Source organism: Hemitrygon akajei, chromosome 13 (assembly GCF_048418815.1).
Source record: "Hemitrygon akajei chromosome 13, sHemAka1.3, whole genome shotgun sequence".
NCBI classification, from domain to species: domain Eukaryota; kingdom Metazoa; phylum Chordata; class Chondrichthyes; order Myliobatiformes; family Dasyatidae; genus Hemitrygon; species Hemitrygon akajei.
In genome coordinates this window covers 15,580,777-15,599,076 of record NC_133136.1, presented here as the reverse complement: position 1 = coordinate 15,599,076, position 18,300 = coordinate 15,580,777, and the positions used below count along the sequence as shown (strand labels likewise).

Sequence of the window (18,300 nt, the reverse complement as noted above, 5' to 3'; positions counted from 1 at the left end):
AAATGAAATACAATGTTGGAAAATTTATGGTCATGCACTTTGGTGGAAAAAATAAATGGGCAGACTATTATTTGGGTGGGGAGAGAATTCAAAATGCAGAGATGCAAAGGGACTTGGGAGTCCTTGTGCAGGATACCCTAGAGATTAACCTCCAGGTTGAGTTGGTTGTGAAGAAGGCAAATGCAATATTGTCATTCATTTCTAGAAGTATAGAATGTAAGAGCAGGGATGTGATGTTGAGGCTCTATAAGGCACTCGTAAGACCTTACTTGGAGTATTGTGTGCAGTTTTGGGCTCCTTATTTTAGAAACAATATATTGACATTGGAGAAGGTTCAGAGAAGATTCACGAGAATGATCCCAGGAATGAAAGGGTTACCGTATGAAGAACATCTGGCAGCTCTTGGGCTGTATTTCCTGGAGTTCAGGAGAATGAAGGGGGATCTTATAGAAGCATTCTGAATGTTAAAAGACCTGAACAGATTAGATATGGCAAAGTTATTTCCAATGGTAGGGGAGTCTAGGACAAGAGGGCACGACTTCAAGATTGATGAGCGTCCATTTAGAACAGAGATACGGAGAAATTACTTTAGTCAGAGGGTGGTAAATCTGTGGAATTTGTTGCCACGAGCGGCTGTGGAGGCCAAGTCATTGGCTGCACTTAAGGCAGAGATAGATAGGTTCTTGATTAGCCAGGGCATCAAAGGATATGGGGAGAAGTTGGGATGAATGGAGGAATTGGATCAGCCATGATTGAATGGCACAGCAGACTTGATGGCCTGCTTCTGCTCCTAAATCTTATGGTCTTATGGAGATATGTGATTCCTCTTGTCTTGATTCCATGCACCCTTCCTGGAACTAAGAAACGTGAGAAATCTCACCCTCTCCTTGGACACATATCACAGCCTCTCCCAAATGTCAAAGCTGAATGCCAGTGGGTTTTATGTAAGCCTGCTGTGAAAATAGTTCAGTTCTCTCAGTGCCATTTTCAAGCACAAGAAAGTAATTCTTGATCAATTCACGATGAAGTCTACACCTAGCTCTGGAAGGGCAGATTGCTAGTGTGGTGGTTAGCTTAATGCTTTACAGTGGCAGCAAGTGAAAGGTGAAAAGCTTAAGGGGAACATGAGGGGAAGCTTTCTCACTCTGAAGGTTGTACAAATGTGGAACGAGCTTCCAGTACCAGTGGTGCATACAAGCTTGATTTCAACATTCAAGTGAAGTTTGGATAGGTACATGGATGGTAGGGCTCGGTTCTTGGTGAAAGTCAATGGGAGTAGGCAGTTCAAAAGGTTTCAGCGTGGAATAGATGGGCCGAAGGGTCTGTTTCTGTGCTGTACTTCTCTGTGACCCTACGACACTGTGACAAATAAAGCTAAAAAAGAACCTGAAGGTGATTGCCATTTAATGTGAGTTTCCATCCTTATTAATCACTTATTGCTTTTTAATTCAAAGTGATATATCCAATTAGCATTGTTCTGTGGTGGCTGGACCCTGATGAAATTTACAGCTGTCACTAAAGAATTGCGCTATTATTCCTCTGCCAATGTAACTTCGGCAGATGTGCATCAGAAACCCTGCATCAGCACATAAGGTAGCCGAGCTTGAGCAGCTGCTGGGGCAGTTCTAGGGTCATGATTGTTTTTGATGTATTGACATGACTTTTATCCATGTTATCCATGAGCCAGTGTAGCCTCCAACCTGATGGCTTGAACATTGATTTCTCTAACTTCTCTTCCTCCCCTTCTTACCCCATCCTTATTTATTTATTTATTTATCTATCTATCTATCTCCCCCCCCTTTCTCTCTCTTTTTTCTCACTCTGTCCCTCACAATCACTCCTTGCCTGCTCTCCATCTTCCTCTGGTGCTCCCCTCCCCATTCATCCTAGGCCTCCCATCCCATGATCCTCTCTCTTCCCCAGCTCTGTATCCCTTTTGCCAATCAACTTTCCAGCTCTTAGCTTCATCCCTCCCCCTCCGCTCTTCTCCTATCATTTCAGATCTCCCCTCCCCCTCCCACATCCAAGTCTCTTATTATCTCTTTTTTCCGTTAGTCCTGACAAAGGGTCTCAGCCTGAAACATTGACCGCGCTTCTTCCTATAGATGCTGCCTGGCCGTTGCCTGAATTTCCAGCATCTGCAGATTTTCTTGTGTTTGTGTACTGTGTATTGATGCTTTGTTAAACACCTCCTCACATAGAGAGCATCCTCACATCAGCCAATACTGTCCGGTTTGGTGCAGCATCCTCTCATATTGATAGTTACTGTCGGATGATTGGCTGTAGTCCACCATCACTACAGGACTTGTATATTTCCAGGATGAAGAAGTGGGGAAGAAAAAACATTGCAGACATTACCCACCCAGCATATTGCCTTTTCCAAAAACTCCTTTCTTGGAAGTTCTATAGGGGTATTAAAACAAATATTCACACTATTTTAAAAGTTTCTTCCCCCAGGTGGTTAAACTTATTAACTATTTGAGCTTTCCCATACACGACCTCTATCTATAAACCCCTGTAACTGCATTGCACTGTTAGTTCATTATGTGCCGTGTCACATGACGTACAATCATGGTCCTCCCATGACCATGATCACATAGAACAGAGAACATAGGAGAGTACAGCACAGGAACAGGCCATTCAGTCCACAATGTTGTGCTGAACCAGCTAAAATATAAATAAAAAACACCCCAAAACTAATCCCTCTTCCCTACACAATGCCCATATCCCTCCATCTTCCTTATATTCATGTGCCCATCTAATCATCTCTTAAAAGCCTCTAATGTATTTGCCTGTACCACCATACCAGGCAGTTTGAACCTACCCCTTCTCACCTTCACTGCATGTCCTCTGGTATTTGACATTTCAACCCTGGGAGACAGATATTCTCTGTCTACTCTATCTATGCCTCTCATAATCTTTTAAACATCTATCAGATCTCCCCTCAGTCTCTGCCGCTCCAAAGAAAACAACCCAAGTTTGCCCAGCCTCTCGTGATAGCACATGCCCTCTAAACCAGGCAGTATGCCGGTAAATCTCTCCTACATCCTTAGAAGCCACAGCATCCTTTCGACAGTGGGGTAACCAGAACTGTATGCAGTACTCTAAACGTGGCCCAACCAGAGTTCTATAAAGTTGCAACATAACTCAGTGCCTTGACTAATAAACGCAAGCACTCTACAAACCTTCTTAACCACTTTATTGAGCTTTGTAGCCACTTTCATAATTGTTCTTTGCAAATTTTTATGTAGAAATGGTTTTCCATTACTTTCTTCTGGGTCTTTACAAAACGGGTGACCTCCGCCATTATCTATACTAGTCAGAGATTGTCTGCCTGAAGTCAGTGGTCACATAACCAGGACTTGTGATCTGCACCAGCGGCTCATACGACCATCCACCACCTGCTCCCATGGCTTCACGTGACCCTGATTGGGGTCTAAGTAGGTGCTACACCTTGCCTAAGGGTGACCTGGAGGCTAGCGGAGGGAATGAGTGTCTTATATCTCCATTGGTAGAGATGTATCTCCACCCCACCTCCTACTGCACTGCACTGTAAACACGTTAAAGCACTTTTTATAATGCTGTTTATATTGTAAATATGTGATGGTATTTATGTATTTATCTTCCAAAGGACCACAACCTTATTGTAGGGTTTGGAGTGTTGTGTGCCTCAATGACCCGGAGAGCTATGCTGGTCTTATCCATTTCCACCTCTCGTGACGGGGACAAAGTGTTGGACTTTGAGTGGCAGAAGTAAAAGGTGCCAAGCACCAAATTTCATAACTATCCCAGCCTAATATGTGAGTGTTCATCTCAGAAGCACAAGCTGGAAACCTGAATGTAGATTTAAGGAAATGTTTGAAGTGCTCTTTTTTTTAACATGGCCAATCCAGTTTAACCTCAACCATGCCTCTCAATTGTTGAAAGCAAGGACTATGTAATTACAATGGTCCACTATATTTGTCTTTATTGCAAAAGGGTTTGTGTGCAAGGGCAAGGTTGTTCACACTGTTGGTGGAACTCCAGCTGAAGATAGAACATAGAACAGAACAGCACTGGAACTTCAGCCCACAATGTTGAGTCAAAATACTTAAATTAATAATCAAAAGGTAATTTCTCCTGCCTACTCAATGATCAATTCTTTCATTTCCTCTACATTCACGTCCCTGTCTAAGCGCCTCTTGAACAGTGAATGAGTCTAGCACCAGAGGGTTAAACCTCAGAAGGACAAGCCTTTAGAACGGAGATGAAGGTAGGAAAATGGGGTTGAGAGTAATAATAAATCAGCCATGATCAGACCAAGTGGCTTAATTCTACTCCAACGTCTTATGATTTAAAACAATCAAAAGTTGTTTATGCTCTCTTTATAGGTAGTACTTTCAAATCCAGGCCGTGTCCTAATGAACTGTTTCTGCAACTGTTCCAAAACCTCCACATCTTTTCTGCATATAACAATCAAAACTGCACACAGTACTCTCAATGTGACCTAACATTAAGTTAATATACTTCCTTAATCTTATACTCTTGGGTGGCTGGGGGGAGATATGTCTCTACCAAAGGAGGTGTAAGGTGCTCCTTCCTTCCGCTAGCCTGCAGATCACCCTTGGGTATAGTGTAGCACCTGCTTAGCCCTATCCTCCCCGATCAGGGTCACTGGAAGCCATGGAAGCAGGTGGTGGATGGTCATATGAGCTGCTAGTGCATACCACAATCCTAGTTATGTGACCACTGACACCAGGCTGACAATCTCTGAAGAGTGTTGATAATGGCTGGAGTCACCCGTCTTGTAAAGGTACTGCCCAGAAGATGGCAAAAGCAAAGCCACTTCTGTAGGAAAATTTGACATGAACAATTATGGTCATGAGATGATGATCGCTTACGTCATATGACACGGCACATAATGAAGATGGTGATTACTTTTATACTAAGTATATCAACTGTTGGAGACAAGTATGCCATATATTTTCTCTACTCTATTTACTTGTGTTGTTTCTTTCAGAGAGTCATAGAGTGCTACAGCAGAGAAATGGGCCTTTGACTTATTTAGTCCATGCTGAACAATGGGCTTGTGCCCCAGTGAGTACACAGGTACTCCTAAAAATCCTACCATTTACTGTATACCTTCCTCTTACATTTGACCTCCCAAAATGCAAGAATTCATACTTGTCTGCCATTGCTCTGTCCACATTTCTTATTGTATATATTGCTGAATCCTTTGACAACCTTTCTCACTCTTCCAATTTTTGTGTCAGCTGCAAATTTACTGTTCAGACAGCAAGCAATATCATTCAAATAGTTCATCTATGTCGCAAATAATGGAATTCCCAAACCCGTTCTTTGTGAAACACTCTTGATCACAGACCTCCAAGGCGAGTAATACCTCCTCTCCACTGCCCTCCATCTTCTAAGACCAAGCCAATTCTGCATCTAGTTTAGCAAGTCTCCATTGATGCTATGTGTCTTTATTTTATGGGTTATCGCACCATGTGAGAGCTTGTCAAAAGCTTTACCAATGTCTTTGTATAGAAAATTCACTACCTTACCCTCATCAATCATCATCATCACCTCCTCAATAAAAGCAATGAGGTTTGTAAGACATGACCTTCCACACATGAAGCCATATAGACTATCCCAAACATGTTTGCATTTTACCAGATTGAGTAGATCCCTTTGCTATGATTCTTCAGTAACTTCCCTACCATTAATATATGAGTCAGTGACCTATAGTTTCCTGGTTTATCTCTTTTACCCACCTTAAAAGGGTAAACAACAATGTCTAGTCTCCAGTCACCTGGGCTAGAGTTGCTATGTTACTGTTTACACCTGTTGCTCGTGAGATACAAAGACCCCTGTCCCAAAGACCCAGCAGTCTTCTGTCTTGTCTATCTCAAAAACCAGGGATATATCCTATCAGACCCAGGGGATTTATCCACCTTAATGTTCTTCAAGCACATCAGCGTCTTGTCTTTCTTGGTGTCAACATAATTTAGATTATCAGCAGACACCTCCCTAATCTCACTATTAAACGTGTACAGAACTTTTGATAGGGTTTCTCCGGGGGCCTCTATATCCTTACTCTAGTGCTTGCCACTAAATCTCCATTTAAGAGGTCCTTCTAATGTTTGCTGATTGGAGGTAGTAGATATTCAGCCTCCCTGTTGTTAACATTAAACTCCTTTCCATTAAAAAAGTACATTTCCCAATTCATGTTCTCAGCAGGGAGCAAAGAAAAGGAGAAGCATTCCATTTCAAAGGTTTGAACATGGCTTCCTACTGAGTACATTGAATTGTCAAATCTATTCTAACATTTCAATTGAAAATATGTCTCATGCATTTGATCTGAATTTATGCTTTATTAAAATAGTCCATCCTATAATTCCATGCCTGAAAAGATTTCAATCAGTTTAGATTAAGCATTAGTGAAGAGGAGAGAAAGCACTGATTTGGCTATTGACACTGAGTAAAGGTCATAAAGGTAAAAGAAATAGGAGCAGGTGTTGACCATCTTGTCCTTTGAGCCTGCATTGCTATTCACTAAGATCTTTTCTGATCCATTTCAACACGGTAGTCTTGTCCTATCCCTATACTGTATCTCTTACCTCACTTGATATCCACAAATCTCTCAGTCTCTCTCTGGCATAAATTGAGCATCTGAGTCTCCACAGTTCTCTGGAATAGAAAATGTTGAAGATTCACCGACTCATGGATAAATTTCTTCGCATTCTAATCCTAAACAGTCTACCTCTTATTCTGCTAATATTGACCCTGGTTGTCAATTATTCAACTGTGGATGCATCTTCCCTGCCTTTCAGGTTGTGTTAGATGCACTCTCATCCTTCTGACAGAAATGTGGGAAGTTGGGTAGACACAGGGCAAAGAAAAGTAGAAGAAATAAAATACAGGACTTGAATGTAGGTTTGTTGAAAAATATTATGAGAGTCATTGAGGGCAAAGGCTATTGGGGTGAACCAATATATAGTCAAATAAGCTTTTGGATTGGTTGGAGTTAGTTGGAAGACAATAAAACCATAAGATATAGGAGCACAATTAGGCCATTTGGCCCATCGAGTGTGCTCTGCCATTTTATCATGGTTGATAAGATAAACTATCTGTTTAGCATTTAAGGTATATACACTGAATCCCTTGTTTATCAGTACACCTGCTTGTTAATGCAACTATTAATCAAAAACATTATATGGCAGCAACTCAATGCATGGAAGCATACAGGCATGGTAAAGAGGTTTAGTTGCTGTTCAGACCAAACATCACAATGGAGAAGAAATGTGATCTAAATTATCTTGACCTTGGAATGATAGTTGATGCCAGATAGGGTGATTTTGGTATCTTAGAAAACGCTGATCTCTTGGGATTTTCACAGACAACAGTCTCTAAGAGTTTACAGAGAATGGTGTAAAAAAAAGAAAAATTCCAGTGAGTGGCAGTTCTATTGATGAGAGAGATCAGAGGAGAATGGCCAGACTGGCTCAAGCTGACAGGAAGGTAACAATAACTCACATAATCACACGTTATAACAGTGGTGTGAAAAAGAGTATGTTTGAATGCGTGCGTTACCTTGAAGTGGGTGGCCTACAGCAGCAGGTGACCACAGATATACCCTCACTGGCCACCTTATCAGGTACAGGTGGTACCTAGTAAAGTTACCACTGAGTGTGGTTTGGGACTTGTTAAAGAATGGTTTAATTCTCAGTGGGAGAGAGACTTGGGTCAGGAGTGAAGTTGGAGTTTTTGAAGTGTGAATACTATGGTATAAAACTGGAAATTTTCTGAAATCTCTTCAGACCAGGCAGCACCTGTGAGGAGAAGAACAGAGTGAACATTTCAAGTCAACTTTTTATTACCAAGAGTTACGAGTCTTTGAAACGGACAACCCAGAAGTCTGTGAATACTGATCTACAGAGTATATTTAAGTCAGAGATCAATATATCTTTAGATATCAGTGGAATCAAAGATATATTGGCTAATATGGTAAAAGATCAGCCATAAACATTGACACAATGGATTCCACAGAATCGCAGGAGTGCCGTATTAGCATAACGGTTAGCATAATGCTACTAGAAGTCAGTGACCCAGGTTCAATTCCCAATGCTGTCTGCAAGGAGTTTAAATGTGTGTGGGTACCCTCCGCGTGCTCCGGTTTCCTCCCAGATTCCAAAGACGTACTGTTTAGTAGATTAGTTGGTGACAAGGGTGTTACAGGGCAGCGCAGGCTCATTGGGCATGTTACCATGCTGTATCTCAAAATAAATTTTAAAAATCTGAGCTGTGTATTGCTAATATGTGTTTTTTTTTTCTCTCTGCTAACAGATTCTTTCAATAATATCCTGAAGCCAGAGAGACAGAGAGAGAGATGGGAAGAGATTCATAGGAAAGGACGCAGAATCTCCCAGCGATCAATCAGCAAAGAACGATGGGTCGAAACATTGGTGGTTGCTGACACTGAAATGATAGAATACCATGGCAGTGAAAATGTGCAGTCATACATCTTTACTATAATAAATATGGTAAGATTAATTGAATTTTGTGTGCTTTTAATTTCCTAGAAATAGAGTCATCCATAGGTGATTCTGCACAATAAGCCTACCCAGGCAGCAACTATGGATGGAAAGAAACAGTTACATTTCGGGCTGAGACTCTTCGTCAGGACCTCTAGTCCGATAAAGGGATTTGGCCCAAAGTGTTGACTGTTTAGAAACATAGAAGCATAGAAAACCTATAGCAAGATACCGACCCTTCAGCCCACAGAACTGTGCTAAACATGTCCTTACCTTAGAAATTACCAAGGGTTACCCATAGCCCTCTATTTTTTTGAGCTCCATGTACCTGTTCAGGAGACTCTTAAAAGACCCTATCATATCCGCATCCACCACCGTTGACAGCAGCCCATTCCACGCACTTACCACTCTCTGCGTAAAAAACTTACCTCTGACACCTCCTCTGTACCTACTTCCAAGCACCTTAAAACTGTGCTCTTTCACGCTAGCCATTTCAGCCCTGAGAAAAAGTCTCTGACTATCCATACGATCAATGCCTCTCTTCATCTTATACACCTCTATCAGGTCACCTCTCATCCTCCGTCACTTCAAGGAAAAAAGGCCGAGTTCACTCAACCTGTTTTCATAAGGCATGTTGCCAAATCCAGGCAACATCTTCATAAATCTCCTCTGCACCCTTTCTATGGCTTCCACATCCTTCCTATAGTGAGGCGACCAGAACTGAGCACAGTACTCCAAGTGGGGTCTGACCAGGGTCCTATATAGTGGCAACATTACCTCTCGGCTCCTAAACTCAATCCCACGATTGATGAAGGCCAATGCATCGTAGTCTTTCTTAACCACAGAGTCAACCTGCGCAGCAGCTTTGAGTGTCCTATGGACTTAGACCCCAAGATCCCTCTGATTCTCCACACTGCCAAGAGTCTTACCATTAATACATTAATACTATATTGTGCCATCATATTTGACCTACCAAAATGAACCACTTCACACGTATCTAGATTGAACTCCATCTGCCACTTCCCAGCTCACTTTTGCTTCCTATCAATGTCCTGTTGTAACCTCTGACAGACCTCCACACTATCCACAACACCCCCAACCTTTGTGTCATTAGCAAATTTATTAACCCATCCCTCCACTTCCACATCCAGGTCATTTATAAAAATCACAAAGAGTAGGGGTCCCAGAACAGATCCCTGAGGCACACAACTGGTCACTGACTTTCATGCAGAATATGACCCGTCTACAGCCACTCTTTGCCTTCTGTGGGCAAGCCAGTTCTGGAACAACAAAACAATGTCCCCTTGGATTACATGCCTCCTTACATTCTCTATAAGCCTTGCATGGGTTACCTTGTCAAATGCCTTGCTGAAATCCATATACACTACATCTACTGCTCTTCCTTCATCAATGTGTTTAGTCACATCCTCAAAAAATTCAATCAAGCTTGTAAGGCAGAACCTGCCTTACTATTCCTAATCATATTATACCTCTCCAAATGTCTATAAATCTTGTCTCTCAGGATCTTCTCCATCAACTTACCAACCACTGAAGTAAGACTCACTGGTCTATAATTTCCTGGGCTATCTCTACTCCCTTTCTTGAATAAAGGAACAACATCTGCAACCCTCCAATTCTCTGGACCCTCTTCTGTCCCCATTGCTGATGCAAAGATCATCGCCAGAGGCTCAACAATCTCCTCCGGTTCATTCATCTCGTCCCAGTGACTTATCCAACTTGATGCTTTCCAAAAGCACCAGCACATCTTCTTTCTTAATATCTACATGCTCAAACTTTTTAGTCTGCTGTAAGTCATCCTTGCAATTGCTAAGATCCTTTTCCGTAGTGAAAGCTGAAACAACGTACTCATTAAGTACCTCTGCTATCTCCTTTGCTTCCATACATACTCTTCCACTGTCACACTTGATTGGTCCTATTCTCACATGTCTTATCCTCTTACTCTTCACATATTTGTAGAATGCCTTGGGATTTTCCTGAAACCTGTCTACCAAGGCCTCTCATAGCCCCTTCTGGCTCTCCTAATTTCTTTCTTAAGCTCCTTCCTGCTAGCCTTATAATCTTCTAGATCTCTATCATTACCTAGATTTTTCAACCTTTCATAAGCTCTTCTTCTTGACTAGATTTACAACAGCCTTTGTACATCATGGTTCCTGTACCCTACCATCCTTTCCCTGTCTCATTGGAACGTACCCATGCAGAACTCCACGCAAATATCCCCGAACATTTGCCACATTCCTTCCATACATTTCCCTGAGAGCATCTCTTTCCAAGTTCCTGCCTGATGGCATCATATGATGGAACAAGAGTGCCTGAGAAGACCAACACAGTCACAGAGGAAACAGAGGACAAGAGGTCAGGGGATTTGTAAAACTGTGCTGTGCCTTTATACACATGAGAAAAATTTGGCGACACGAAATGTCACTAGGCTAGTGTAAGCAAAAATGTTGGAACGTGAATCAAGGAAAATAGATTACGGCTGGAGGCTCACAGCCGGACTCAGTGAAGTCCACAGTCAGTAACAGCACAGGTACATTCTAACCGTGTTCACTAGATAGTAATCAGACCGTTTTCCTCATCTTCGGTCATGCTATGAAAAATACCTGCAACACCTTTGTCAACACCTTGCTGACATCAATTAATTGTCTGAGGTCAGAAGGATTCAGAGCTTCAAGTTCCTCAGGGTGAACACTGACAATAGCCTGAGCTGGTCCAACCACATACTTACTACAGCCAAGAAAGATCAGTGGTGCCTCTGCTTCCTCAGGAGGTTAAAGAACTATAGCATGTCACCTTTGACTTTCATTGTTGTTACAGTTACTGTTCTATAGATTGGCTAACTTTGCCCACAGGAAAAAAAATTTCAGGATTGTATGTGGTGACATGTATGTACTCTGATAATAAATTTTACTTTGAAGTTTGACATTCACCAATTTTTATCAATACACCACAGAAAGCATTCTATCTGGATGCATTAGTGGTTTGATATGGCAACTGCTCTGCATGTGACCACAAGAAACTGCAGAGAGTTGTGGTCACAGCTCAGCGAATCATGGAAAAGTAGCCAGCATAATTAAGTGTTTCATTCACCCTGGACATTTAGCGATTTCCTCACTTGCAGATCCCAGTCAGTTCGGATTGGCAACAACATCTCCTCCACAATCTCCATCAGCACAGGTGCACCACAAGCCTGCCTGCTTAGCCCCCTGCTCTACTCGCTTTATACTTCCGACTGAGGCTAAGCACAGCTTCAGTGCAGTTTCTAAATTTCCTGATGACGCCATTATCGTTGGCTGAATCAAAGGTGGTGCTGAATCAGCATTGAGGAGGAAGATTGAAAATGTCCCTCAACAACAACATCTTAATCAATGTCAAGGACCTGATTGTTGACTTCAGGAGGAGGAAACTGGAGGTCCGTGAGCCCGTTCTCATTAGCATATGAGAGGTGGAGAGGATCAGCTGCTTTAAATTCCTCGGTGTTGTCATTTCAGAGGATTTGTCCTGGGCCTAACATGCAGGTGCAATTGCAAAGAAAACACCACAGCACCTTTACTTCATAGAAACATAGAAAACCTACAGTACAATACAGGCCCTTCGGCCCACAAAGCTGTGCTGAACATGTCCTTACCTTAGAACTACCTAGGCTTACCCATAGCCCTCCAGGGGCTTCCTTAGAGGCTTTCAAAAATTTGCATAATATCGAAAACTTTGACAAACTTCTATCTATTGATGTGTGATGGAGAATATATTGACTGGTTGCATCACAGCATGGGATGGAAACACCAGTGCCCCTGAACAGAAAATCAGAATTAGAACCAGTATCACAATGCTGTTCCTGGACTTCAATACCATAATCCCCTCCAGACTTGATAGGAAGCTCAGAAAACTCGGTCTGCATCCCGCCTTGGATCGTAGACTTCCGATCAGATCACCGACAGGTGGTAAGTATGGGCTCCCTCACCTCTGCCCCTCTGACCCAAGGTTGTGTCTTGAGTCCCCTCCTCTACTCCCTTTACATTCATGACTGTGCTGCCACACACAGCTCCAATATGCTGATCAAATTTGCAGATGACACGACATAGATCGGCCTTATTTCTAGCAGCGATGACACAGCCTGCACGGGAGAGGTTGACACTCTGACACAGTGTGACCAGGATAACAATCTCTCCCTCAATGTCCAAAAAACAAGAGAGCTGATTGTGGATTACAGAAGAAATGGAGGCAAGCATGTCCTGATATCAGCATCAATGGGACTACAGATGAGAGGGTGAGTAGTTTCATGTTCCTCGGTATACACATCACTGAAGATCTCACCTGGCCTGTACATACCGGCTGTGTGGCAAAAAGGCACAACAGTGTCTCTTCCACCTCAGGTAATTGGAGAAGTTCAGCATGGGCCCCCAAATCCTCAAGATCTTCTACAAGGGCACCATTGAGAGCATCCGGACTGGCTGTATCATTGCCTGGTACGGGAACTGCACCACCTTGATCGTCGGGCACTGCAGAGAGTGGTATGGACAGCCCAGTACATCTGTGGATGTGAACTTCCCTCCATTGAGGTCATTTACAGCAGCAGGTGCAGAAAGAAGACCTGGAAGATCAGCAGGGACACCAGTCATCCCCAACTATAAACTATTTCAGCTGCTTCTGTCTGGCAAACAGTACCACAACATTAAAGCCAGGACCAACAGGCTATGCGACAGCTTCTTTCTACAAGCCATTAGTTTAAAATTCACATGTCTGTACATTGTGATGGAGTCATAACGCAAGGATTTTTCCTCCCTCACATTGTGGGACAGATGTAAGATTTAAATACGTTCAAGTAAATTCAGATTCAAGTTCGAATTCAGAATCAGAATCAGGTTTATTATCACCGGCATGTGTTGTGAAATTTGTTAACTTAGCAGCAGCATTTCAATGCAATACATGATAATATAAAAGGAAAAGAAATAAGTAAATCAATTATAGTTAAATATATATGTGTATATTAGATTAAAAAAAAGTGCAAAAACAGAAATGATATATTTAAAAAAGTGAGGTAATGTTCATGGGTTCAATGTCAAATTAGCAATTATATGTCAGAGGGGAAGAAGCTGTTCCTGAATCGCTGAGTGTGTCCCTTCAGGCTTCTGTATCTCCTACCTGATGGTAGCAATGAGAAGAGGGCATGTCCTGGGTAATGGTGGTCTTTAATAATTGACGTTGGCTTTCTGAGACACCGCTCCTTGAACAGAAGCTTAGAGCTGCCTATTTTGACAACTTCTGTAGCTTTTTCTGATCATGTGCAGTAGCCCTTCCATACTAGATAGTGATGTAGTCAGTTAGATTGCTGTCCACGGTGCATCTATAGAAATTTGCAATTGATTTAAGTGACAAACCAAATCCCTTCGAACCCATAATGAAATATAGCCTCTGTCTTGCATTCTTTATTGCCGTATCAATATGTTGGGATCAGGTTGGATCCTCAAAGATCTTGACACCCAAGATCTTGAAATTGCTCACTCTCTCTACCTCTGATTTCTCTGTGAGGATTGGTTCATGTTTTCTCATCTTACCCTTCTGGAAGTCCACAATCAGCTCTTTTGTCTTACTGACATTGAGTGCCAGGTTGTTGCTCCAACACCACTCAACTAGCTGGTACACTCTCTGATCTCCATCTGAGAGTCTACCAACAATGGCTGTATAATCAGCAAATTTATAGATGGAATTTGAGCTATGCCTAGCCACACAGTCATGGGTGCAGAGAGAGTAGAGCAATGGGCCAAGCACACACCCCTGTGGTGCACCAGTATTGATTGTCAGTGATGAGGAGATATTATCACCAGTCCGCACAGTTTGTGGGTCCAGTTGCAGAGGGAGGTACAGGGACCCAGGTTATGTAGCTTATTGATGTTACAAAAAGTAAGATCCTATAAAAGATGGTGGGTCAGCCCAGCCCTCCCCACCATTGAGCACCTCTATATGGAGTACTGTCATAGGAAACCATCATCCGTAATCAAGGACTGCAACAACCCAGGACATGCTCTCTTCTCACTGCTGTCATCAGGAAGTAGGTACAGGAGCCTCAGGACTCACATCACTACATTCAGGAAGAGTTATTACCTCTCACTCATCCGGCGTGTGACATTGCCCCATCACTGAACTGTTCCTACAACATATGGGGCTCTTCTGGGGCTCTTCATCTCATGTTCTCAATTTTTCTTTCTATCGATCTATCTATTTATTTACTTTTTTCTTTCGTACTTGCTCATTTTAATACAATTTGTTTTAAATATATAAATACAATGTATACTGCACATTGGCTGCTTGTCCAACCTGTTGGGTGGTGATTCTGTTCTGACTTACTGAGAATGCCCGCAAGAAAATGAATCTCTGGGTGTATAGTGAGATACATGTACTTTGATAATAAATTTACTTTGAACTTTGACTGTGTGTTTGGCAGTCAACACATATAGAGTGGGTAGAAAGGCCTGATTTTACGCTGTATGACAGTATAACATCCCGTTTTTACCTCATTAACTGACTTGCCCTTCATTGCACTGACAATAATGTTGTATTTTTTGCTTCTTGAGGCATAATCCTTTCAATCTGCCCTTGGCCATCAGTCTGCTGCCCTGGTTGGGCATTTGATCTGGTCTTTTGGGCACTCTCTCCCTCCCTACCAACCCATCCGTCTGTGGAATGTGGAGGAAACCAGCACACTTGGAGGAAACTCGTACAGTCATGGATGACTCCTCACTGACAGTGGCAGTATTGCACCTGTTTCACTGGTGCTTAAAGCGTTATGCTAACTGTTCCACTACTGAGCCACGCTCAAGAAGTTGTCCTAGGACCTGGTGGTATGTGCTTTCATGCTTCTATATCTCCTGTCCAATGAAAGAGGGAGAAAAGAGTCCAGGGTGGGTGAGATTTTTGATTACGCTGCTTTACAAGGACCTTGCCATCCTCCTGAAGCCGCTTTCCTTAATGAGGGAAATCCTTATTATTAATGGCCTAGTAGCTGCAGTGTCATAATTCGTCAGTATGTGCCTGTGTATGTGATTCACATGCACAGGGGCTGATGTTTTTAATGTGTTTTTGTACGGGGTAGGGTGATTGGGGGGAGGGGATCAATGTTTTTGTTGCATTTTTTGTGTGAGGGAGGTGCTGTTGTTAAGTTTCATGTGGGGGGGGGTGTGGATTGAGTACTGATGTTCTTTTTGTGTTTTGTGCAGGGAAATAGGGGGGTTTGGGGTTTGATGATCATTTTGCCGTTCTTTTTTTGTTACGAGGGGTGGGTTGGTTGTTTTTCTTTGAACTTCCATGATTTTTCTTTGTTTTGTGGTTATCTGGGGAAGAAGAAACTCAGAGCTGTATATTGCATGCATACATTGTCAAAAATGAACCATTGAACCCTTGAACAAGAATCCATGTATCCTACAAGTTCTGAGCTCACTCAGAGTTGAACTGCATGTGACGAGAATGCACTCTGCTGACGGATGCAAATAATGTTGGATTCATTCCTCATTTACATTGTGATCTTACAAACATATTCATAATCTTTTATGTGGTACTATATTACGTGTTTAATATGCAGTGCACCAGTTCAGGCCTTAGGGATGTCACCAAACATGGTGATGTACATCCATGGAGTGGAAAGGGCTCAGTTTTAATAGATGTCATAAAATTCATTAATTATAATAACTGATTCCGATTCAGCCTAGTTCACTGTCATATACTCCAGGGAGCAATGAAATTCATTGCTCGTGTGAAACACTTAGAGTACAGAGTAGACCTGGCAATGATGAATGGAACAATAAATGCAACACAACAGAATCATTTTAACGATGGTAGTGCAGCCTGAAATAGTGCAAAATGGAAACACTGCCTTGACAATCTCAGAATAACCGAGAGAATCTTATACTTTGGCAACACCACCGGGAAGGGATGATTGGTTCGGATGTCTGACAGCCACAGGGAACAAGCCATTCTTGGGTCTGCTCATTCCTGTATCTCATCCAAGAAGATAGAGAATCTTCTATCATGCCTTCCACATCCTTATTTAGGTCGCGGATATGAATGACAGACGGTACTGGGCCCTGCACCTGCCCATGAAGTACACCACTAGTCAAGGGACTCCAGTCTCTTGATTTCATCATCAAGCCAATCTTCCAGACCAGTATAACATTGAAACTTGATCAAAGGTCTCACTGGAGTCTAGACACCACATCTGCTGTCCTGTCATGGTCATAGAGAAGTACAGCATAAAAACAGGTGTTTCAGCCCATGTAGTCCATGCAAAACTGCCTACTGCCATTGACTTTCACCGGGTCCATAGCTCTCCATACCCCTACCATCCATGTACTTATCCCAACTTGTCATAAATTTTGAAATCATGCTTATAGGTGCCACTTGTGCTGGCAGCTCGTTCCCCACTGTCACAATCCTCTGAGTGAAGAAGTTTCCCCTCATGTTCCCCTTAAACCTTTCACCTTTCACCCTGAACCCATGACCTCTGGTTGTTGTCGCACCCAATCTTGGTGGACAAAGCCTGCTTGCATTTTCCTTATTGACTTTCTTCGCCACATCATCAGAAGACTCAGTTTGGCCCACAATAACATGATCTCCCATTCACAGAGCCATGCTGCCCAAACCTAATCAATCATTTTCTCAGATGCACGTACCCCAGCTCTGTCCTATGTGTGTCTATAGACATGTAGTTAAATCCTAACTGGTTTACAAAATGACCCAGCAAACTACTCAATTTGTAATTAAAGGGGTAGTCCAGCCTGATATGCCAGTAACATCCACATTCCATGGTAAAATGGAAACATGTCTGCTTGGCTGTTTGGCATTTCTCTTTGGAGTGAAGGCAGATGACGCACGAGTTGACAGAGATGTACAAGATGATAAATGGTATAGATGGAATGGACAGCCAGAGGCATTTTCCTCGTTTCCTAGGGTGGAAATGGCTAATATGAGGGGCCATGTGGGAGGGAAGGGTTAGATTGACCTTTGAGTAGGTAAAAAACTAAGCACAACATCATGCTCTGAAGGGCTTGTACTGTGCTGTACTGTTGTTTATTTTTTTATAGAGATGCAGCATAGAATTGGCCCTTCTGGTCCTTCAAGCCATGCTTAACAGCAATCCCTGATTTAGTCCCAGCTTAATCATGGGACAAGGTACCAATCGGTATGTTTTTGGATGGTGGAAGGAAACCGGAGCCCCCAGAGGAATCTCACGTGGTCATGGGGAGAATGTACAGGCTCCTTATAGACAGCAGTAGGAATTGAACCTGGGCCGCCGGTATTGATACTATGCTAATGAGCCATCCGATGGATGTTTTATGCTCTGTGTTGGATGTTTTATGCTTGATATTCTCTTCGCAAGGGATGGGCTCTTAAGCATCACAGATATTGATTCTTTCATTATTGATGTCTATTCTTAAAGGACAGGAAAGAATCAGGAATCCCTCCATCTCTCCATTTCTCTTTCTTACTGTGAGATGCTTTATAATTAAGTGCTATGTGTTGAGTGTCAGATTTTGTTTGATTAAACACCTAAAAAATGACTAGAATTTTTTTTACTATATTGGAAAGTGCAAATGTGTTTTTTTGTTGGAAGTATCATAAGCAAAATAAGGTTTATTATCACTGACATATGTTGTGAAATTTGTGGTTTTGTGGCAATAGTAATGTGCAATATATAAAAAACTACTATAAGTTACAATAAGAAATATATGAATGTAAATAACTTATGCAAAAAGAGAGCAAAATAGTGAGGGTAGAG

The 18,300-nt window shown here is 42.3% G+C and overlaps 1 protein-coding gene across 1 annotated transcript in view; it reads left to right on the top strand.

Annotated features, from left to right (window-relative positions):
* LOC140737658 (A disintegrin and metalloproteinase with thrombospondin motifs 12-like) overlaps positions 1–18,300 on the top strand; it is a 615,581-nt gene that overhangs the window by 208,462 nt on the left and 388,819 nt on the right. Inside the window, exon 4 of the mRNA XM_073064184.1 lies at positions 8,326–8,522. Coding sequence (XP_072920285.1) covers positions 8,326–8,522 — 197 coding nt within the window. The remainder of the gene's footprint in view (positions 1–8,325; positions 8,523–18,300) is intronic.